This window comes from Globicephala melas, chromosome 8 (genome assembly GCF_963455315.2).
Source record: "Globicephala melas chromosome 8, mGloMel1.2, whole genome shotgun sequence".
Classification (NCBI taxonomy): domain Eukaryota; kingdom Metazoa; phylum Chordata; class Mammalia; order Artiodactyla; family Delphinidae; genus Globicephala; species Globicephala melas.
Genome location: NC_083321.1, coordinates 55,531,063 through 55,555,299, shown reverse-complemented (window position 1 = coordinate 55,555,299; position 24,237 = coordinate 55,531,063). Strand labels below are relative to the sequence as shown.

At 47.5% G+C, this 24,237-nt stretch overlaps 1 protein-coding gene across 13 annotated transcripts in view; it reads left to right on the top strand.

Annotated features, from left to right (window-relative positions):
* Positions 1-24,237, top strand: part of TENM4 (teneurin transmembrane protein 4) — a 739,976-nt gene that overhangs the window by 668,557 nt on the left and 47,182 nt on the right. For 10 of the 13 annotated variants that reach the window (XR_009564930.1, XM_060303774.1, XM_060303773.1 and 7 more), the window contains 5 exons: positions 2,052-2,195; positions 4,854-5,103; positions 7,476-7,496; positions 14,980-15,212; positions 19,368-19,522. Coding sequence is in view for 12 of the 13 variants with exons in the window: in XM_060303774.1 (XP_060159757.1) it covers positions 2,052-2,195; positions 4,854-5,103; positions 7,476-7,496; positions 14,980-15,212; positions 19,368-19,522 (803 nt within the window). In the remaining variant the exon portion in view is untranslated. The remainder of the gene's footprint in view (positions 1-2,051; positions 2,196-4,853; positions 5,104-7,475; positions 7,497-14,979; positions 15,213-19,367; positions 19,523-24,237) is intronic. The other 3 variants (XM_060303783.1, XM_060303777.1, XM_060303775.1) reach the window with 1 other exon arrangement.

The window sequence follows — 24,237 nt, the reverse complement described above, 5'->3', positions numbered from 1 at the left end:
AAAAAAAGGGGAGTCTGGAGCTTCTGGGTTTCTTCAGTCTTACTGAGGTGCAGGAGCTAAGATTCTTCCCTCATCAGAAAGGCTTTTTGGCCTCTTCACCTCCTTTCCAATCAGAGAGTCCCTTTATTGATGTTATTGCTGTTTTTCTCTAAGATGAAGCAGAAGGTGACTACAGCCTCACCTGGAGTCCCAGCCCCACTCGGACCTTGGGCTTCCAGGGCTGGCTGTGCTCATCTCAGCTTCCGGCTGAGAGCAAGGCTCCACGAAGGGTTCAGAGCCGGATTGTTAGCAGTCCTAACCCCTGCAGGGCTAATCCTCCAAGCACTTAGAGTAACAGCCCAGGAAATCCCTCTCAACTTGAAGCCCACTCCAGTTTCATTCCCTTTCTAGATTCGGCAAAGGCAGAGTGAGGAAGCAGATGAGAAGTAATGAAGAGAGAAAGAGAGAAAGAGGGAGGGAGGGAGGGAGGGAGGAAGGCAGGCAATAAGGGAGTGTCTGTTGAGCATCTGCTCTGGGTGATGTGCTCCCTGTACAGTGGTATCTCGGTTAATCTTTACAACCACCCTGTGAGTCAGAAATTGTCCTCATATTCTGCATGAGGAAGCTGAGGACCAGAGAGCTGAGGTGACTTCCCAAGGCCACACAAGGAAGGAACTGAGCTGGAATTACCCAAGATCTCCCCTGTAGTTTTGCATCCTGCCCTACCCCTTAGGGTCCACTGGGAGCAAAGATGCCATCCGTCACTGTTTACGATCCCTTCTGTAAACCAAACTACTTCTATGGTCTCTTCAAACTCAATGAAGTCTTACTACCTCTTTAGATGAAATGAGCACATTTAAGTGCCCACCAGCCAGTTAAGGTCTCTCTGCACAGAGACGTCAAGGGCTGAGGTTTGCTTTCCTGAGATGACAGGGGACCAGTAGGAGGCAGAGTGTCTGCTTAAGGGACTCAAGGTCTTAGGGAAGAGGTCACAGGGACATCTTCCAATGCATTCGCTCCTGCCATAGCGGGGCAGCAATCTCTCAGGGCACCTAAAGGAAACTTTAAGGGGCTGCCCAATTGTTAATTCCTGTCTTGATCATGTGATAGAGCATTGCCCAGTGGAAAATAGCATCTACACAGAAAGATACTTGGGAGAAACAGCATTCCTGTCTCTGCCAGTTCCTTTCCGTAGGGCAGTTACTGGGATTTTCACAAACCCAGCTTCAGGGAGCCTGCCATGGTTAGCCTGCCTCCCAGTGCCCCAGGAGGCCTGGATTTATGAAACAAAAGCAAAACCAGGGATTTTCAAGTTTTGAGCAACTTCTAGCTTTCAAAGTTCCCTAACTGAGCTCCTTTTCCATGTATTCATTATAAATGATTTTTAATTTTTTTCTTTGTTAAAGTATTACCATGTTCATTAATAAAAATGTGGTAAGTGGACCAAAAAATAGAAATAAAGTCAAACATATTTCTATAAAAAAACACAACTACCTGTTAACATTAAACTTTATTTTCTTTTTTCATGTATAGTTTTTTTTAACAGAGATTTAATACCGTATATAACCAGTCCTTTCAACTCAGCATTACCCCGTAAGCACTTTTCCATGTCACCCTGTGATCTTCATAACCGTAATTTCCAGTGGCTGCATAATATTCCTCAGGTGGATACACTTGGTTTGCTCAACCTCTCACCCCCTTTGGACCTTTAGATTACCTCCAACTTTCCACTATTATAAATAATGCTGCAGTGAAGGCTTTAGTGCCTAAAGTATTTTCCATACTGAAGATTATTTGCCTGGAATCGATTCACCTGGGTCCTTCAACTGGGTCCTTCATAAAGTATTTAGAACATTCGTTTAATGTTTCCTGATGATGTACGATTGCTCTCCAAAAAAGGATGCTCAGGCCCAGCCTCCCAGCGTTAGTATTGCCCATAGGTCTGGCTGCCACTTACGAATTTGATCCTTCTTCCTTTTCTACCAAAGACAAGCAGGGGCCTTGCATGCAGATCTGAAGCCAAAGAAGAGGCTTTGCTCACCGGTGCGTTTTGTGCCTTTTGTCTTCTACAGTTTCTGTGGGTTATGAGTATGAATCCTGCCCAGATCTGATCCTGTGGGAAAAAAGAACAACAGTGCTACAGGGCTATGAAATCGATGCTTCCAAGCTGGGAGGATGGAGCCTGGACAAACATCATGCCCTCAACATCCAAAGTGGTGAGTGGATTAGTACAATTTCAGGAACCAGGCCACGTGTGACCCTTTTCTCTCATATGCTTTGTTCCCTGCAAGGCAAAAAACACACACTTCAAATTACAGAGTCTTATGTGTGATCAGTCTGTCAGAAGCGTTAATACAGATAATTCCTTGGCTACCTTGTCACTGCTAGGCAGCGGGGATGCAGAAGTGAAGGGCTTCAAGGGTTTACGCTCTGGGTGAGACAAACACTTCCCAGGCAGTTTCTCCACACTGTGCCAGGGACAGTGCCGTCACAGAGGGGAGCCGGGGACACTCTGGGGGCTGTAGAAGAGGAACACCTGACTCAGCTTCTTGGTTCAGCAGGGTGTCTCTTGGGAGAGAACTTCTGATCTGAGTCTCAAAGGGTCTATAGGATTAGCCCTGTATGTCAAGGAGGGAGAGCTTTGTAGGCAGAGAGCACAGCATGTGCCAAAGCACTGAAGCTTGAAAGAAGAGTAATTGGAGAGAAGGTTCATTGTGGTTTGAGCAAAGGGTGAAATGAAGGGAAGAGCAAAAGCCAGATCCGGGGCCTTGAGCAGCTGGAGCCCCAGGTAAGAAGATTAGAACTTTCAACTCCGTCCAGAGGCAGATCTCAAGCCTCTGAAAGGTTTCAAGCATGCAAGTGACACAGTCGGATCTGTAGTTTAGATAGCCCTCTCTGACTGTGTCCCAGGATGGGACAGGTAAACACGGTAATGATGTCAGATCTCTCCTGCCTAATCTGTAGATGCAAGAATGCTTATCAAAGCCACTGCTTTGATGGTTGGGGGGTGTGGGAGTTGAAAAACTAATTCTAAAGTTTATAATAAAATAAAGATTTGTAAATAGATAAGGCAGTCTTTAAAATAAGAACCAAAAAAAGAGGCACTTGCCAGATGTTAAGATATCTTAGGAAAACTGCAACACTTAAAACTGTGTGGTGCTGTCACAGGAACAGAGAAATAGATTCCATGGGATAGAACAAGGCATCCAGAAACTGACCTGTGAGTAGTAATTAGGACTACGTTTGGCCCTGAGTGTCAGAAAAGCCAAAATAACAGAATTGCAAACAAGGTAAAAGTTTGTTTCTCACTCACCTGAAAGTCTGGAGGTAGGTGATCCGAGGCTGATTTAGACCTCTGCAGGCCTCCATCCCCAAGGTCATGGTCCAAGGTGACTGCTTCAGCTCCAGCCTTCACATCTACTTTCCAGCCAGCAGGAGGGAGGAAAAGGACTGAGAGCAAGCCCCTTCCATTGTAGCGACACCTCCCAGCAGCTGCCCACACCACTTCCACACCTTTAACCGGTTACATGCCAAGTGTAGCTGCAGAGGGAGCTGGGGATTGTAGTCAGTTCCAGACAGTCACACGTCCAGCTAAACAGCACAGTTCTATAACTACAGAAGGAGGACAGGGTGAATAGGGTACAAGTTCCTGCCACGCACCATGTATACATGATATATGGTAGAGGTAGCATCCCGTGTCAGCGGAGGATGGATAGGTGTTTTAGAAATTGGTATTGGGGGAAATGGGCTCAATGTGTGGAGGAAGAAATTCAGTTCACACTGTACACAAAATAAATTTAAGAGTTTGATTAAAGAGCTAAATTTGAAAGATCTTTAAAGTTAATAGAAGAAAATACAGGAGAATGTATTTATGATCTCAGGGAAGGATTCCCTAAAACCCTAAAAAAAAGCACGAACGTTAGAATTGAAAAATGGTTGATTAGACTATGTAAAAATGAAAGACGTCTGTTCAATAAAGGGCAAAGCTAACAGATGACAGCCTGGGAGAAGATTCTTGTGACCATAAAAACCACAACTCACTCAAAGCTTCAGTATGGAAGGGGTGAGGCCAGAGGCAGAGAGTCCAGTTAGGAGGCTGTAGCAACAGTACAGGAGTTAAAGGATGAGCTGGGCCTGAGAAGAGACAGTATGGATATGGGATGCAGCTTGCATGCCACTGAGGTCAATCCCTTCATTTTGCTGGTGGGGAGACTGAGGCCCAAGGGCAGTTAAAGCACTGAAGAGACCCATGCAAGATCTGGGATCAGCCCATTAGTATCAAAATCAGATAAAAACCCGTCTCTTGACTCCACCTCAGTGAGAAGAGTCTGGAAGTTTCACTTGTGTATTTCTATGAACATTTACTGGTATCTACTCTGTGTCAGGTCTGTGCTAGGCCGTGGGAATACAGAAGGGAAAAGACATTGTCTCTGCACATGAAATGGTCTCACTCTAAAGAGAGAAAACAGATAAGTGCAATAAAGAATTCTGTGCCGTGATGGAGACGTAGACTAGGCACGTGAGGTGTGTTCAGTCTATTTGAGAGGCAGCGGGGCTGAATGATTCAGAGCTTGGAAGCGCTCAGAAGCGCTTCTACTGTCATCTGTGTGATGTCAGGACTCCCCTGTTAATACAGGGAGCATGATGGCACCTGTCTTACACACTTGTCATGGGAATTCAATCAGCAAAGCCGTGTGGCCTGTCCAGGATGGCCTGGATTTCATTATGGGGTGAGGCAGCCTTGGGAGATGAGTCTGGAAATGGTAGGCAGGGACCTGGCATGCCTTGCTTTTGCAAGGCGACCCTGTGGCCGGCCACAGGGGAGAGCCGTCTCCTGCTCCATCAGTGATTCTGTTCTTCTGTCCTTGTTCCAGGCATCTTGCACAAAGGGAACGGGGAGAACCAGTTTGTGTCTCAGCAGCCTCCTGTCATCGGGAGCATCATGGGCAACGGGCGCCGGAGAAGCATCTCCTGCCCCAGCTGCAACGGCCTCGCCGACGGCAACAAGCTCCTGGCCCCCGTGGCCCTCACGTGCGGCTCCGACGGGAGCCTCTACGTGGGAGATTTCAACTACATCCGAAGGATCTTCCCCTCCGGGAACGTCACCAACATCCTGGAGTTGAGGTATGTAAGGTGAGGCCTTCCTCACAGTTCCTAATATGTCCCTTTGCAATCCTGTGGGTCCACCTGGCGTGACCCACCAGCCCGAGAAGGGGGCAGGACAGAGCCTCACCTGTCACTCCCCAGAGGCCAAACTGTGAGCTGGGGGCTCTGGGGAAGCAGGCGCTGCTTTGCACGGGGCACTGCAATGAAGACGGACTGCCCTTGGGACAGGGAGATATCTTGGCATCCAGATGCTGTAGAAGGCTGCCGGCAACCGAGAAGCCCTTGGAAGCCCTTGAATCTTTCTTCTGTTTCCTGGCACCAAACTGATCAGAATTCATCACATGAGTCTTTTTATAAGGACAAGGGATGGTGTCACGGACTAGGCCCTGGTGCCAGTGTTAGCAAGCCTGGCCCTGTTACTTAACACACGTCGGAGTTAGGAGAAGTTCCCTGCAGCTGCCCCACACTGAGATAAGACCCATGGGCTGCTCTTAAGACGCAGAGGTGCAGCAGAGCCAGCTGTCAGCCTCTGCCTGTCCCCATTCTGACCATGAGGGATGGAGCACAGCCACACTCACAGCTCAGGGAAGGGCCTCACATGTTGGATGTCTCTGTGCCTCCTTAAACCAGATCTTTTCGGAACCAGACCAGTCACAGGGTGGGTTCCAGGGTTATAGAGAAGCTGTGGTTAGAGATGGGGGAGCCCGACTCTCCCTTTCAGGAGAAATTGTACCAAGTTCCTCACAACTGTTTAGGGATTGGGATCTGCCCATTTCCTGGGCTGGGGTCCATGTGAGCGGACGGGCCCTTGAGCTGGAAAGCAGCCAGGGGAAAAGGAAACTCTCTTTTTGCGGGGCCTCTTCTATTTGCCTAGTATAACAGTTCTGCAAGATATGTATTACTATCGCCCTGACAAATAAGATAAAGGAGACTCAGGGGATTTAAGGAATCTGCCCAAGGCCCAGCTTGGCAGGCCCAACCCAGAAGGCCATCACGCAGTCTGCCTCGCCCGAGAATCGTCACATGGCCCGGTGAGGACCACCGTGGCTGAATGCCATGCTTAGTTATTCCCGGGAGGTAGGTGCCCGCTGAGAGCCTCACCTTGCAGTACACGCGAGAGAGGAGGGGAAGGCTCGCTGGCTGACCACAGCTGTCACGGCCCTCGAGATGAGGGTGCTGGTACTCACCGACCCACACAGGCACCAGGGAAGGAGAAGGTCTTTGGCCACGAGAAAATCAGAAGCTCACATTCTGTAGACTCACGGGAAATCAGGTGCCAGGCTGAATGAGAAGCAGCCGCTGATGGGATATTATCTGCCTTTCCTTCTCTCTTTTATGAGTTTGGCCAGTGTAGACATCTGCCAGAGAAGAGGGGACTCTTGAGTGTATTTGCTTTAGTCAGCTGCTCATAGTATCTCTCTCCTTCCCGTGCCATGATGGAAAGAGCTGTGGGCTATGGCGTCAGCCCACCTTGGCAGAGAAACTAGAACTGGACCACTTACCCTCTCTGGGCCTCCATTTTCACATCTTTTAAATAAGCGACCCCCATTTTCCCTGTCTCCCTGCCACAGCTGTGGGGAGATTGTGAAAGACGGTAAGTGGGTAAGGAAGGGAGGAGTAAATTAAATTTGGAAAGAAAAACAAATTTGTCGACATACTATCATCTTGGTATATTTTCTTCCAGTCTTTTTTCCCAGGCCTGTTTCTCTGTGTCACCCTCTCCCTTCTAATTAGAGTGTATCTCCAATTCTGTATTCTATTCCGAGGAGAATTGTGGTGGGCTACGCAGCTCTCCATTGGGCAGTGTGCGCACAGAGATGCAGCTTTTTTTTTTTTTTTTTTGTCGTACTGCTGTGGCCTCTCCCGCTGCGGAGCACAGGCTCCGGACGCGCAGGCTCAGTGGCCATGGCTCACCGGCCCAGCCGCTCCGCGGCATGTGGGATCTTCCCGGACCGGGGCACGAACCCGCGTCCCTTGCATCGGCAGGCGGACTCTCAAGCACTGCGCCACCAGGGAAGCCCAGAGATGCAGCTTTGAGTGTGTGTATCTAAGGGAGTGCTTCTCTGTACAGGGGAGGGGATCGACTATTCCAGCCTCTGTCTTACCCTGGTGAAAGCAGCTTGGGTCAACCTCATCCTCTTCCTGTAAGTCAGCAGTGTTGACGCATGTGAAACCATGCCTCTTCTGTGATACGTAGCTGCTGATAAGTGAGCTCACTGACAAGTAATAGCCAATATGAAATAGATCAGTGTCGGAGCTGCTACGTCTTTATTTATTATAGTATCGTACAGGACCATTGCTGTCAAGTTTCAGGCTGCTAATAGTGCTTCTAACCGTGCTGCTAACACTTCATTCTTTCTTCTATTCCCTGCTCTCCTGTCTTCTGTCAGAAATAAAGATTTCAGACATAGGTAAGCCAACCGCTGGAGAATTTCCTGTCTCTCCCCTGCCTTGTTGCATGCTGTATGGTAAGCCGCACCTGTCAATCTGCGATCGCTCAATGGCAAACGAATCCTGTGTGATTGGATCGGATTGGGGGTAAATCAGCTACAATGAGAGAAAGTCATTAATAATAGTGGGGGTGGGTTGAGAGAGCCTGAACTCCTTTCATCTCTACCAAAGTGCAGCACTTACTCTGGTCGTTTGTGGACATGACAGACTGAGTAATAGGGGGAAATTTTAACCTTGGCATAGTAATTTGAACACCCCGGTCTGCTTATCCTCAGAATGAATGATGACGTTATCCTGACTGTGTTGAGTGACTTGGAGGGTCACAGTGGGAAGTCCTGAGAATGTCTCATTCAGGCAAAGATCCTGGAAGACAGGCTTCAGATTTGTATTTCCGTGGGCATTCCAGGTGCCTTGGCTTTGGAGGCTGGGTTGCTAGGGGACCTCTCCAGAAGGTCTGCCAGCAAGGAGAGAATGGGGGAATTTCCAGACCATACAGACCACCCAAAGGGAGCAACCCCCAAACAGGAACTTTGTCACAGAGTAGATGTGTCGTGTAGGCTCACAGTGACCCTGCGGCAAGCAGAAGTGGTCCTCGTCAGGCACGCCGGGAGGAATGTCTGCCTGTCAGCATCCCCTGTCATTGTGACGCTCGTCTGACTCCTGAGTAGTGGTCACCTCAGAGTCCCCAAGCCTCACACACATCTCGGTGACTTGAAAGTAGCCATGGCAGATGGGGATGTGGCTCGCACTGCTACCTAGGTGACTCTCAGTTATTCGTGTGTGGCTCAGATCAGAGTGGCACATGGGGTGGTGCTTACTTGGGATAAGGATGGTAGAAAGAGTCAGGCAGACCCAGAAATACAATAATGTTTATGTCCATGTCTATATAGTTATTAATGTAATTAATAACTATATAGATATAATTAGGTATAGTATTAATGTAACAATCATATATAGTCTTTTAAGATACTAATAATAACATGTAGAGAGCATTTAATATGTAGCAGAGAGAGGGCTAAGTGTTTTACATGGATTATAGCAGTTCACCCCCAAACCACCCTGTGAAGTAGGTATTCATGATACACCCAATTTACAGATGAGAAAACGGAAGCTCCCCAACTGTGTGACCTTGAAAAACTTATTTCATCTGTCTGATCATTAGTTTCTAATTTGAGGATAATAACATGTCCCTTGGAGAGAGGAGCACTAATGATTTATTATTATTATTCCTATTATTACTATTATTATCATCATCAAAACAATTATATGATGATGATTATGTCTCCATTTTTCCCCAAAAAGGAATTCAGTCCTCTTACAACCAAAGACACATGTATTAAAGTAAATTAAGTAGAGTTTGGGAATAAGAGAAAAAAGGAGGAAACACATATATGTGATTACACATCAAATAAGACTCTGAGCTTCCTGGAAGCCAGATTAAACAGGGAAACAAAATTGTTTTCATGGTTTACATCATCAGAAGTGGGAAAATATGCCCACTTCTAAGCAGAGGAATATTTTTTCCTGACACTGAAATAGAAAAGAGATTTCCAAAGATCTCTGTGTGGATGATACTGAACTATGAGTTGATATGTGCCCTCAAGTTCAGTTTTATAGAAAACACAGTACATTTCGTATGAAAATCTTGGATGAAAACCTAGCAGTTATCATTAAAACCTCCAATCAGTGGTGGTAACTGCCTGGGACACAGCCGGGGTACAGGGGGACCTAGCCGGGAAGAGTTAGGAGGCAGGGCCCTTGTCCAGGTTTGCTGTGTATTCATGTGGCCTTGGGCTGGTCACTTAGCTTTTCTGGTTTCCAATTGCATCATCTGTAAACTGAGAGAGTTGTGGTTTTCGTACCTTTTGTTTCTGACTTTTAGCAGTCTTTTGATGTATCCATGTATGATTTCAGGGCTGGATTCCTGCCCTCTCTCAATTCATTGTTTTCTCACGTGCTAAAACCTATTTAGAAAGTGAACCGAAGCGGAAGGGAAAAACCGAATTTTTTTCTGCCTTCCAGTTTTCTAAAGACAATCAGGAGGGAGAAGACCAGGGCTCCGGCTCTGATTTTAACTGGTACCTGGATATTGGTAAATCCCTTCCTCTCTCAGAGCCTTAGTGTTCCCATCAGTAAATGCCAGAAGTAGATTAAAGAAATTCTAAAATTGTGTCCTCTTCATCCATTAGCATTTACTGTTCCAGCTGCTTCCAGGGATAGCATTTGGCTCCAGGCTGGTGCCCTTAGCCTGTGGGTGTGTGTCTCTTTCTTTGACCTTTACAGCCTCAATTCAGCCTACCATACTGGACATGCTCAGCGCAGAGACCCCCACCCTGGTCCTTTGGGCATCTTCCTCCCTGCGTCCCTTCAGGGAACAAGGATCCTCACCTCTTCCCAGATCTCTCCCCTAGCATCACGGAGGAATGTCTGAAGCCTGTTGTTCAAAAGTACATTTGAACTCAGTTCTCCATCAAACCCAGCTGCACAGATTATGTTAACTCTGAGAGAGACCTTAATTGCCTAGGAAAATAGGTTAGACAGACAGTATTAAGTATGACATACTTGTCTTTTCCATTGTGCAGTAACATAAATGTTCTGGAGGTTTCGTAAGGTGACCAGCTGCCCTTAATTGGGCATTTTTATTTTTTAATAGAGCAGGCACTGTGCTCAAAGGTTTGCATTCTTTATAGAATTTTGTCCTGAAGTAGCCCTTTGAAATAGATGTGATTATCCCCATTTCTGAGATGAAAAAACTGAGGCTCAGAGTAATGAAGTAATTTGCCCAAGGTCACCTACCAAGTGGGTTGTGGAGCTGGTATTTGAAAACCATGTCTGTGTGGTTCCAGTGCTCAAACTCTTCCCACTTGTTCCGAGAACCAGTGAATCAAGTTCTGCCAGGGCTGCTACATGATGTGGGGCAAAGGACGCCGCTTTGCACAAGCGGATCTTATCCTGAGACAGAGGGAGAATGCTCACTCACAAGCAGGGAATAGATTGCCTTTCGTCCCAAGAGACTTCTGGGCTCACAGCTCCTACTAGGAAATTCCCTACATTGTCCAGAAAGAGGGCAGAGTGAGGCTTCACTGTAGCTCAGTAACTTCAGGATTGCTACCTTATAGCCTCTAAGGTTTTCGTAGCTTCCAGAGATACCAGGCTTATGTTTAAGGAAGTAGAAAAGAATGACCGTATTCTATACGCAGCCCTCCTCAGGATACCGGGGATCAGAATCGGATCAGATGCGGTCCCTGTCCACAGAACCAGGCGTGGGTCTCAGAGTTAGGCCATCTCCCGTCTCATGCATTTATGGCTTGCAGAGTATTCTAAGTAATGCCCTGTTCCTCCAAGTACAGATAAGCAGCATCGGCATCCTCTGAGAACTTGTTAGAAATGCAGGCTCTCAGGCCACACCCAGAACTGCTGAACTGCAGTCTTCATTTTAGCATGATTCGTGGGTACATTAAAGCTTGAAAAGCACTGCTCCTAAAGCCATGGTTTCCAAATCCAGCTGTGCCTCAGAATCGCTGGAGTGATTGATGTTAAAGGGACAGATGCCCAGGCCCTTCGGATGTGATGCGTGAGGCTTTTTTCAAAAAGCTTTCCAGGTGAACCTGATGTGTAGCCATATTCAGAACCATCACCCTAAGACCCTTAGCGGTGGATGTTTCCTGTCTCTAATCCCAGACAGGTGGACCATCCTTCACTCACTGATTCATAAATTCAGCAGGCCTTTCTGGAACACTAGCTCTGCACCAGCCCGGTGCTAAGCACCAGGGACTTGAAGCCAGGCCCTGCCCTTGAGGAGGCCAAGATGTCCTTGAAGAGGCAGACAGCTAAGCAGAAAAGGGTCTTAAGGTGCCAGAAGTACTAAAAGTATAATCTGCTGAGGGTCTCGTGGGACCACAACAAAAGAAAGAGGGAAAAGCAGGGTCCCAGGAATCCAGGAATGGTAGGTATTCCAGATGAGGTGATGCTGGAGCTAAACCCCAAGAGATGAGCAGGTGCCCTGGAGAGAAAGGCAGTGGAGCTTTCTAGGCCCTGAGAAGCAGTGTGGGGAAGTAGAAAGAACACAGACTTCAATGTCCAGCACATCAGAGATGGAAATCCATCATGCCGCTTAGCAGTTTCTGGCATTGCTCAAGTCACTTCACCTCTCTCATCTCATTTCTAAAAGTTTTTTTTTTAATAAATAAATAAAAAGCACCTGCCTTCTGTGGTAGCTGTGACGAAAATGAGGTTGTGCATATAAAATGCTAGCACAGTGTCTGGGACAAATTGGCACCTGGAGGTAGTAGCAGGTGCTTCCGTACCAGCAGCGGGCAGCTCTGGTCGCGCTGCTCCTGGGAGAGGTCCAGGCGCTGCTCCCGGTGCGGGTGGCCTGAGGAAGAAGTGAGCTGAAGATTATCCAAGAGCTCTCTGCCAACTGGAAAGGGCCGTTGAGCTGGATAATTTCATTCACTCCTAATGACAATCCTGTGAGCAAAGCAGAGCAGAGATGCCATCATTCGACCCTGAGGGACCTACCGCTTGGACGATTTAGGTGACTTGCCCACGGGAGAACCCACATCCTCTCAGTTCAAAGCTAGTGCTTTCTCCCCTGCACTTAACTGACCCCCCCAACCGCACATTTGTCCTTGAGCACAAAAGAGGGGCCACAGGACAATCCTGACCATGCCACCCTCTTCTGGAATTCACGGACCTGAGAAACGTCACCTAAGTGGTACTTCCCCAGGGCAGTGCAGAAAGACATCAGCTGAAACCTCGGGCGGGGGCTAATCTAAGTGGACAGGGCCCCCCACCAGACTCCCTCAAGGACCTATTTTCTGCCAAGGTGGATAGCAACCATTTATCATGAGTGTGATACGCGAAGAAATGAAGGAATCACCCCCTCCTCCAGCCGTCATCAGGAAGCAGAAAGATCAAGGCTGCCCCAGCATTGCAGAGTAGGATCTAAGGTCACTGCATCTTATTTAGCCAGAATCAGTGCCATCTGGGAAGATTAAATCCGTGTTGCGTTATAGGGCTAGTCACAGGGGACATTTCAAGATAAACAGGACCTCTCTCCTGTTACCACCACCCCCAAAAGAGAAGTAAAAAAAAAAAAAGCTAAGTAAGTTGATTGAAAATGCTGTTTAAATAAACTAAAAATGGAGAGTCCGTCCACTTAATGGCTGCTGTGGGCTAGAAGGCACCAAGCTGAACATTGGAGATACAGAAAAGAATAAAACCCCGTCTCTTCCCACCAAGTATTTGGGAGACAGACACAAAAATAAATAGCCACAGCATTATGTTAAGTGTCCTGTAACCCAGATGTGAACAGATATGAATCTCAGGGAAGAGACGTCAGGGAAGGTTTCCCAGCAGAGGTACCATCTGAGCTGACACCTGAAGAATGAGTAGCAGTTCAGCAGGCTAAGAAAGAGGGGGCCCGGGGTATTCCCCAGAACAGGAAGAGCAGGGGCAAAGGGGCGTGATGGCGCATTTGAGGGACTGAGCACAGGGGGTCTGTGAGGAAATGGCAGGAAAGAGGCTGGGAGGACGGAGCAGCCGCCGGGCACGAGGGGCCTTGTGTGCTGCCAGGCTGAGGAGTCTGAATGAGCCTGTAAGACATGGAGGGTCCTGGAAGGTCCTGGAAGGGAAAGCATTGAGGTGACGTGTTGGGTTTGGGGTTAGATCGGGGAGGAATGGCTAGGGGAGGACCCGGGCTGCAGGCAGAGACCTGCCCTTTGTTGAGGAGGTCATGAGACAGGCGGGTCAGGACTAGAGAGGCAGGACAGCTGGAGGAGAGCATGGCATCTTCGTCGTATTCAGGGAGAGGAAACAGGAAGGAAAGCCTTGAGTCTGGAGGCCTGGCCAGTCCCCAAGACACCGCCCAAAGCAAGGGATGGGTGTGATGAGGAACAATCAGACTAAGACCTTCAGAGAACCTGACACTGAAGATTACAGTGTCTCAGTCTCCATATGTAATTCAAAACCCACTAATCTGTAAAATAAAATTTTGTTTTTCAAAAGGACCCAAAACTTGCATGCCTGATGAGATGCAAAATAGCTTCTTTCTAGTCTCTTCTGGTCCTCTTACTTGTACCTTGCAGGGGTATAGAGTGCCCCTACTGTGCTGGGGCTCTAGACACTGCTCAGTCTGTGCCCTGAATCCCTTAGCATGGTGTGTGTCCCACCGTCCGGTGAAAATGGCCAGTGCCAGGCCGTCCAGGCTGAACAGAAGGAGATTCCTTATTCCTTTGAATCAGAAGATTTTCCAGAGACTTGGAGTCCCAGAGACTAGCAATATTTAGATGCAGTCTGAAGCCCTGGCAATGATCAGGCCACGTGCAGGAACCGATCGTTAGCTTCCCAGGAGTTATGAGTCTGACTCCAGTACAGCCTAGACCTGGAAGAAATTGTAAATCATACCTTGTGATAGGAAAATTCAGCCTTAATAAGAGATACCTACTCTGTAGTCCTGTCCAAATGCAAAAACAGACATAATGACTAATAATTAAAATAACGATTATGATTCTTAAGTACTACGTGCCATGTATCTGCCGAGTATTTTTCATACATGGTTTTATATAATGTTCCCAATACACCAGCAGGGGAGCTGTTCACATCCCCGTTTTGCAGATGAAGAAAACTTGAGGCTCAGGAGGCCAGGTAACTCGCCCAGGTTTCAGAACCAGGAAATAACAAAGCTAGACCTGGAACCCAGACTGAGCTCACCCCAAAGCCCACACAGTTTTCCTGCCCAGTGCCTAGAGGTGGTGCCTTGTCTCCATAAGCCCTCTGTACAGTCGTGGTCTAGCTTCGCTTTCTTCTGTTAGCACAGCCTTGCCTTTGTGGCTGTTTTCCAGCATCAGAGCTATCCCCAGCACTGCTCCTCTCTTCCGTTTGTTCTTCCTTGGCTATTGCTGCAAATTACAAACTAATCCTGCAATTCATTTATGTCTGTCTGCACTAGGGAGACTGCTGGGCTCCTGATAAGTGTCACATGAGCGTCCACAGAAGATGGTATGGACACTGGTTGGTGTCCAGTCAGGCCGAGGCCTTAGCCGTCAGTCCCCAGATGGGGGTGGGGCTGCTGTGGGGGAGTGCTGGTGTGTCATTTTGTTCTGAAGTGTTTTTTAAAGTCAGAGTCTTCGTGTTTCTGGTCTGGATTTACAGGCCGCCTCTGGTAAGCCTCACGGAGAGTCTTAAGAAAACGCTTACTGAGCACCTGGTATGGGCATGGCACTGGGCATCACGGGCTTTGGCAAGAGGCATTTGCATTCATAGTTGGGTGGGAGGGATCGTTAGGCCAAGCAGAGAGGTCAGAAACATTGGGCAACCATCACCCCAAATAAGGACATTGTCCCCATAAGACTTTTCTTACTTGGACTCAAGTTATGCATCTCCGGCTGCCTGTTAGGAAAGAAGAAAGTGCTCACCAACTGCCATGTCCTTGTTTTCCAGTCACAGCCCAGCACACAAGTACTACCTGACCACAGACCCCACGAGCGGGGCTGTCTTCCTTTCGGACACCAACAGCCGGCGGGTCTTCAAGATCAAGTCCACCGTGGTGGTGAAGGACCTCGTCAAGAACTCCGAGGTGGTGGCGGGGACAGGTGACCAGTGCCTCCCCTTTGATGACACTCGCTGTGGGGATGGTGGAAAAGCCACGGAAGCCACACTGACCAACCCCAGGGGTAAGGCCTTGCTTTTAAACATTCCCAGTAACATTTATTGGGGTATTTTCCATTTCCAAAAGACATATCTGTTTATTATTACAAAAAAATGTTGGAAAACGCTAAGAACTCTACGGAGGAAAGTTTAAATTGTCATAATTCCACCTGCCAGAAATTTTCCCAGTTAACATTTCCTGTCTTTCCCCCTAGTCTTTTTTCTAAGTGTTCTTGTGCATATAATGCTCACCAGAAACAAACAAAATGAAATCACATTAAACAACCTGTTCTAGCAACCTACTTTTTTTCCTAAGTGATATATCGCAAATGTTTCCCCATGTCATTAAAGAGTCTTTGGTGTACTTGCTTTTAATAGCTATATATTATCCCAGCAAATGGATGTCCCATTATTTAGTTATCAATACCCTCCTGCTGGATATTTATGCTACCTTTCATGTTATTGTTTGATAAAAACATGGCAGTGTATCATCTTTGCACATGTTCATGTGCTATAGGATGGGTTAACTCTAAGCTTCAATTCTGAGTGCTTCAAAAAGTTGGACCGCTTCATACCCACAATCACTTTCCATTCACTCATTCAGCAAGTATTTACTGAGCATGCAGTGCAATGTACTTGCATAAATAAGTTCACTGTAGCAGAAAAATAAGACTTGAATGTGAATCTCTCAGATGGGAGAGGGGGAGAAGTGCTCCCTGAGACGCAAGGAAAAGGAACTGTGCATGGAAGTCCAGAGCCAAGGGAGGTCCCTGTGTCCAAGAGACTGGGAAAGCTTTTTCGAGGAGATGCCATCATTGTCAACAGACACCCATCAGTGTATGTTTACCATGTTGCAGGCCCTAAAGCCAATGACCTATAGTGTCTAAGCCACATGGCCCTTAACAATAAAATAGAAGTAATAGTATCTTCTGTGTCCACCTCCTAGGATTGTTCTGAGGGTCAAAATTAATATATTTCATATGATGTCCTATAAAAATGTCATGAGTGATAGTTTTTTTAAAATAGTGCCAGATTTCAGGGCGTGGTTTTGAATGAAAGCTGTAGGTTTCCAAATGAAAGCTGACTTACTCCTCCAAAAAGCCACAGTGCACTTCACACTCAGGAGTCCTATATTTAAATTCACACATTGCCACCTAATAGCTGTGTGACTTTGGGTGAGTTGCTTAACCTCTCTGAACCCCATCTGCCTCCTCTATGAAATAGAAATACACTGCACAGTTGTAGTACAGATTAACTATTACCAGGAATGTAAATGCTTGCTTAGGACAGTAGTACCAGGCACGTGATAAACATCCCATAAATGAGTAGTTCGTATTATTATTGTTATGTTGTATGTGCAGCATACAATGTATCATATTATTTAATAGCATATGTCTCTACCACATATGTGAAGTGGTCAGCTGGTGACTCCACGGGGTAAATATTGTGACATCTGTGGTTAATCTCCTTCCTAATCGTGATTTCCTAATACTGAAAGAGTAGCCTGGAGTGGAAAGAACACTGGGCTTGCACTTAGGGACCCTGCATTACAATTTTGCTCTGCCACTCCCGGCTCTTGTGTCCTCCTTCTCTGGGCCTCAGGTTTCCCGTTAGTAAATGTAAGGATTGGGCAGATGGTCCCCGAGAGCCCTTTTGGTCGCAACCTTCTGTTCTCTTAGAATTAAAACAGTTTTTTCTGAGAATTTTTATTTTCTCAAAATCTTTTCTCAGTTGCTCTCCACATGTGTGTTCTCCACCCTCCCCTCACAAACACATACACACGCATAGATGCAGTGACAGTGAAGTCTCCCCAAAGCCTGTAATTAACCCAGATGGAAATGACAAGGGTACCACAATGTGCAGACACTGTGCGGCAGGGAGGAGAAAAGATGTCCATCTATATAGCACAGTAAAAGGAGAACAAAATGAAGTAATTAATCAGGGGACAGACTGCTTCTATTAGCCTGTGCAGCCAACTTTGTAAACAAGAAACCCAATTGTTCCTGTAGCACTCATCCGTCCCAGCAGATGGAAGAGAAAGACTGAGCATAGCCAGGCAGACAAGAAAGCTCCTGTCTCGGTGCTTAAAGAATATAATTAATTTACGTTCTAGGTAGGGACAGAATAAAGGCTTCTTCCCCCGCTTTGAGGCTGCCGGGTCCTCCGTGTGAAATCAGTCTCCAGCCTTGAACAGCCTGAGGAGGGGGCAGGAAGAACCACAGCTCCCATGGGTGTTCACACTCAGAGGCCCTTGGGTGTCTTAACTCCACCCTCCTGACCGGTCATAGACACGTGGGGTCTGAGAGCAAGCACAAAGTGGGTTCCGTGTTCTCATAATTGTACGTCCTTAATAATTATTGAGGGCGAACTATTACAGGTCAGACATTATTGTCCACATTTTATCCATGAAGAAACCGAGGCTTGGAAGTAAAGTGATTCCCCTGAGGTTGTACAGCTGGAAAGCTTTATACTTCAAGTGTCTCCACCTCTGTGAAGCTTTTGCTGATCCTTCTTTCAGTTCCTGCCCCAGAGAAAACTGAACAGAATGAAACTGACCTGAATCTCCTTTATTTTCCCGTGAACCTTCCCGGCTTCTGTCACTCCCTGGGTCCATTCTCATTCCCAGGCCTACCCATCTAGAATGTGTGCTCCTCAGGGGCACATCCTGTCTGCCTCTCAGCCCCAGGACCCCTGAGCAGTTCACATTTTGAGGGGGCATGTCTACCTGTCGTGATTCTCGACTTGGGGTATCAATATCACCCTTGAGTGTTTTTAAAACAAGACTTGGTCCCGGTCCCAGCCACCCTATGAACTAATATTTCCAGGAGTGAGACCAAGCAGGTATATATCAAAAAAAAAAAATCTTCAGGTGATTCTGATACATATCACTGGTTAAGAAGTACTGATTTGGGCTTCCGTGGTGGCGCGGTGGTTGAGAGTCCACCTGCCAATGCAGGGGACACGGATTCGTGCCCCGGTCCGGGAAGATCCCACATGCCACGGAGCGGCTGGGCCCGTGAGCCATGGCCGCTGAGCCTGCGCGTACGGAGCCTGTGTTCCGCAGCGGGAGAGACCACAACAGTGAGAGGCCCACATACCGAAAAAAAAAAAGAAAAAAAAAAAAGATTTACTAGAGTAGTCCTCAAACTTTGATTTGTATCATTATTACCCAAGGTGCTTGTCAAAAATACAGATAGATGCTCAGGCTCCACTTGAGATTCTCTGAACCAGGTACCTAGGGGGTGCATTTTAGCAAGCTCCCAGGTGATTGTCACACACATCCAAAAGTTAGAAATATAGATCTAGAACAATCCCTTCCTTTCACAGCTGAGAAAACAAATGCAGGGACATCCAGTGACTTGCCTGAGGTCACACAGCTGGCTGGGGAGAGTCAACAGGTGGGACGGTCTAGCAAATGGAGGAAGTGATGTTGAATAATAATTATGACTTCTCCTTTCAGTGTGCCTTTTTTAAGAAATTAAATTCACCAGTCTTCCCTACACAAATCCAAAGGATTGTTTTTTTAGGCTCTATAATTCTGAAATAACCAATGAAACTAAAATAGTAATAGGAAACTCCCTGGAGGTCCAGTGGAAAGGACTCCACACTTCCACTGCAGTGGGCCCAGGTTCCATCACTGGTCAGGCAACTGAGATCCTGCAAGCCGCATGGCACGGCCAAAAAATAAATAAAAAAAAAATAAAACAGTAATAGACTAGAAAAATGTGAAGGATGATTATCTTGGAAGAAAAGAAAAATTGTTGCCAAAAAGGGATTTGATTATTATAATTACAGGTCTTCAGAAGTAGGTTAATTTAAATAATCCACAGTTTTGACATTGAAAAAGTTCCTCCTTGCCACTACCTCTAGCGCTTAACAAACTCCCAGAAGTTATGAGTCCATATGTAGTGCATGGCTAAGACGATAGGTGAAATTCTCCAGAGGCAGCAACGTGGAAGGACCAGAGGGCTGGAGAATCTGAACACCTGGGTTCTAATCTCTGCTTTGTACAAGCCTCTGGGCAGCTGTCTTCTCGTCTTTAGAAAGGGCATGAATGTTGTTGGAAGAAGCTAATCAAATCACAAAGGGGGAGGTGCTCTGTCCACCCGCAGGTTTCCATGAGTATGTGTGTTGTTGCCACCTCAAAGGCTGAATCCCCTGTTTTGGCTTCTCTACCCCAGGCATCACGGTGGACAAGTCCGGGCTGATCTACTTTGTGGATGGCACCATGATCAGACGCATTGATCAGAATGGGGTCATCTCCACTCTGCTGGGCTCCAACGATCTTACCTCAGCCCGGCCCCTGAGCTGTGATTCTGTCATGGATATTTCTCAGGTAAAAGGAGAAAGCTTCGTTTGCTAGAGCCCTGGGTCTGCACACTCATCCTCTCGCCGGCCCCCAGCCAGCCTGCTGGCCGTTCATCTTTATATTGCACAAGGCCGTAAGCACACTCTCGGTGAAGTGCACTAAGGACACGCAGATGGTTAGGGCACGGCGCGGTTCTCTGGAAGTTCACCATCAGAGGTGACAAGTGGGTGACAGAAGGAGGCTCGGGGGACAGTGAAGAAATTTGCCTCAGGAAGCCTCGAAGGCAGCAGAGCCTCACACAGTGTGAATTTAAATCCATAACCTTCTGAATTCCCACTTTGGAAGCACTTATAGATACTTGAACATTGTCTGTTCTCTTTCTAGACTGTAAGCTACATGAGGACAGGAATTCTGTCCATCTTTTCCTCTACTGTAACCAGGGTACCTGGTATGCACAGGAGCACAGCCAATATTTGTTGGTTGATTAGTTGGTTGATTGACTGATTGAATCCCAGCTTTGCCATTCACTAGCTGTGTAACTTTAGACACGTTGCTGAGGTCCTTTGAGCCTCACTTTTCATATCTGTAAAATGGAAGTAATTGGCATTGGCCTGGGAGGATTGCCTTAAGAATATGTGAAACAGTGTACGCAGGCCTCCTAGCACTGCTTGACACTCTGGAGGTGACCGATAAACAGAAATTCTAGTCCTGCTTTCACAAAGGAGGTGACATTTGTGCCAGGTTTTGAAGGTTGAATAGGAGTTTGTTGGAAGAAAGGAGACATTTCACACAAGGAAACAGCATGTGCAAAGGTACAAAGATGTTAATGGGCCTGGAACGTTCAAGGAACATTGGAAAATTGGACACTGAGCATAGGGTTCTTGGAAGGAAGTACCAGGAGTTGTAACTGGAGGCATGCTTTGGGGCCAGTTAGGGAAGGACTTACCTTACCATACCAGAGTTTGGACCTTAGCAGGTGGGTGCTAGGATCCCGGTGTAGACCCAAGAAAGACACAAGGTTCTGGCTGTTCAGCATGTCCCTGGTTTGTCCTGCAGTGACTTGACAAGGGGTGTGTCCCTTATTGCTAGATCCCTTAGCAGGACCTGGCTGGTGCCGAATCAGTGAACATCCATCTTGCCAACATTAGCAAAACCAAGGGAATAAGGAGGCTCGAATCACACTAGATTTTGAGTTGGTGTCAGCAGTGGGCACACTTAGCTTTTTAAACCCCCTCGCTTCTAGGGGAGCCTGCACACGGGCCCTTTGCCACTGACCGCAGACCTGCTCCCTCTACTCAGCGGGCGGCAGCTGGGAGACCTCTCTGGTCATGCCTGTCCCTACTACCGATGTGTGTCGCAGAGCCCCTTCCCCAGAACTCAGGGCTGCTGCCGACGGCCCAGCAGCCATGTCCCTTCCCTGTCAGATGCTGGTGTGCACCAGCTAATATAATCGTTATGCTCCAGTGTGGAATCTGTTCTCTGCCACCTGTCTTTCCAGTATGGCAGGCCTCCCCTTGCTGGCTTGAGAGTTTCCCTCTCCAGTCTGTAAGCAACCATGATTTATCCATCAGGAAGCTGCCACGGCCTGAAGATGTGCGTCCAAGTATTTTCAGTTCTCAAAATGGGCCCTCCACCAGCCAGCAGAGGGTGCTGAAAATTTTCAGTCTACACATGGGAAAATTGTTTAACTTTAGCTAGAAGTACTGCCAAGCAGCCCGATCAAAGGCTTGCAAGACAACGGGCATAGAGTGGAGGGGGGAAAAAAACCCACACTTAAATTCAGAAATCCTGGACTGAAATCTCTATGGCCATGGTCCTCAACACCCCCCTCTGAATCTAAGCATGGGATCCTTTTTACCAAACTCTCCAACACAGGCATAACCTCTTATATACATGTACGGGAAGGGGGCCTGGCTTTCATTCTCAGAGATTCCTCTGTCACAAACACGCAGCTGCTTTACTGTGCCCTGTGGAGCAGGGAGGTAAGGCAGAGAGATGAGAGCACAGCTCACACAAGGGTGCAAAGGGGAAAACCAAGGAACTCTCTGGGAGGGGACGAAGACCAGGCCAGAGGAGAAACTAGAGGGAGGCAGAGAGTAGAGAAGGAACAGAAGATGCTGCAGCCTGTTCAAAACAGGATTAGTGCTCAACTCTGCAGCCTGTGGCCACCACAGACACAGAGTATAACTCTGTCCGCAGAGTCCAAAATGACTTCCTGAGAATTTAGTATGTGCCGGGCACTGTTAGAAATGGGGATACAGAAAGGTTACGACTTCACTTTTCTTGTTTAGCTGTCACCATAATCTGTCAAGGTAGGTATTACGTACCCCATTTTATAGATGAGGAAACTGAAGCTCAGTGAAAGAAAATGTGGTTATAAATGCAGAGCCCTGTGCTAGGTTCCCTCAGGGGTATGGAAATGAAATTTTTTTACGACATCACGTAAAACACTTCGAACTTCTTTCCCCATATGGAGAAGGTGGTAATAAATATCTCATAAGAGCCTAGCACAGTGTCTGGCAGCTAATAATAGGCTATAAATATTCATTCTCTTTATAATTTACCAAGAATTTCTTTGTGAGTTGTCTCATTTGATCCTCACAACTTCTCTTATGTAATATTTATTACCACCTTCTACATATGGGGAAAGAAGTTCAAAGGGTTTATGTAACTTGAGGAAGATCACACCTGTGGACATTGGCGGACTGAGCTAGGAAGTGTGCTGTCCTGACCCCAAATCCCTCGCTCTCTCTATGCCATTCACCAGTCAGTCATTCGTTCACCCATTTGACAGTCCATTTTTGCAAGTAACTCTGCAACAAGGTAGTCAGCTCAGAGGGCTTTAACAAAGGCACAGAATGCTCTGGAGGATGGGGCGAGGGAGCTCCATTCCGTCTCAGGACGATAGAATGTGGGAGCCGGAGGGACCTCAGAAATCGCAAACTCTCATCCCTCCATTCTGGTGATGGGAAATGAAGCCTCCACAGGATCATCGCTAACAGGGAGGTAAAATCAAAGAATCGTAGGTACTTGGTCCAGAATCATCATGCAGGCACTGTGACTCCAAGGGCACGGCTCCTTCTTTCCCAGGTGCCTGTGTGCACATGGGCGTGCAGGAGAGAGCAGGAAAGGCTTGCTCTTCCCTCCTCCCCTCCTTCCTTTCCCTCTCCCTCCCCTGGCACCTCCGCCCCCCTCCCCACCCACCCATCAGGGCGCCATCGTCTTTTGACCATAATGACAGGCGGAGGTCTCAGCAAGTATGTCCCCAAGGTGCCACAGGACCAGAGGGCATAAAAGATTTAGCAGCCAGTGTTGACAAGAAATGGGCTTTCAGAAACTGAAAATTCCCCTGTCGCTTTCAGGTGAACTGCGTTCTTGATGCAGCCGAAGGCACTGGAGATGCTGTGCTCCAGAGACCACTGGGAAGGGCGAGGGAGGCAGCCCAGCTGCGGGGCGGGGCTCTGGGCTTCCGGACGGGCCACTGGCTGCCTCGGGGGGGCCCCCGCCCTGGGGAGCAGAGGGACCCAGGCTGGGGTGAGGGAGCAAGCAGACTCTTGGAACAACGGCCTTGGGCCGGGGCCTATGCCATTCTGAGAATGGCCCTGAGCTGAAGGGGCAGATAGATAAAGGTGGCCACATCTCATGTGTATATTATCTCTGGAGCTTCTTTTTACATTAGTAAACTACCACATGCACATTGCAGAAAATATAAAACATTTAAAATGACATAGAAGAAAGTTAAAACTACCTCTCATCCAGATAATGGTGTATGTATACCCCTCAAGCTTTTACTCTCCCTTCTATCCATAATCTATCTAATTTATTGTATTTTTTCCCCCAATTGGGATCAAACTGTGCTTACAGCTCTGCAGACTGTTCTTTCCACTTAATACATAGCAAACATCTTCCCACGTCATTAAATATTCATCTATAACATCACTTTGAACTGCTACACAGAGTATTCTAACTTAAATGTATGAACTAAATGTACTATAATTTATTTGGCCAATTCTCTGTCATTGGGCATCTGGGTTGGTTCCAGTTTTTTACCATTATTAAAAATGGCTGTGATGAGCACCTCTGTAGACAGGGGTGTACAAGAGTGAATTTCTGGAAGCGAAATTGCTTATCCAAAGGTTTATACTTGCTTAAATAAGCCCCAAATTGGACTGAATGTCAAGGACTAGAAGGGGGCTCGGGAACCTAAGGCAATGAGCCCCCAGGGGTGGGGTAGAAAAATCAGCTGGAGGGAGCAGCTGGCAGCCCATGTGCACTATGGCTGGATCTCGTGGGGAACACAATTGGCAAAGGGCTTCCCTTAGTGCTAGCACCTCCCAGGGTGATGTACCCAACGTCCCAGCCTCCACGGCCACCCAGGCAAGAAACAAAGCATCCTTGCCTCAGACCTGCTGGCTGCAATCCCCTGCCTGCCCACCTGTGATCCCTGCCAGCTTCCTGACCTGGCTCAGAGGAGGCTCAGACATGGGGCCCAGGACCTCTGAACCCCTCACTCCCGTAGCCGATGTTGTTAATCTCTCCCAGGTGGACCTGTTCTCTGAGGTGCTAGAAACCATTATCGAGAGCAAGGTTTCACCAACTTCCGTGTGTACGGGAGCCTCCCAGGGGTTTTGTTGAAATGCAGATTCGGATTCAGTAGGTTTCAGGTGAGGCCTGCCATTCTGCTTTTCTGACCAACTCTCAGGTGACGCCAACGCTGCCAGTCCAGTGATCACCCTTGAAGG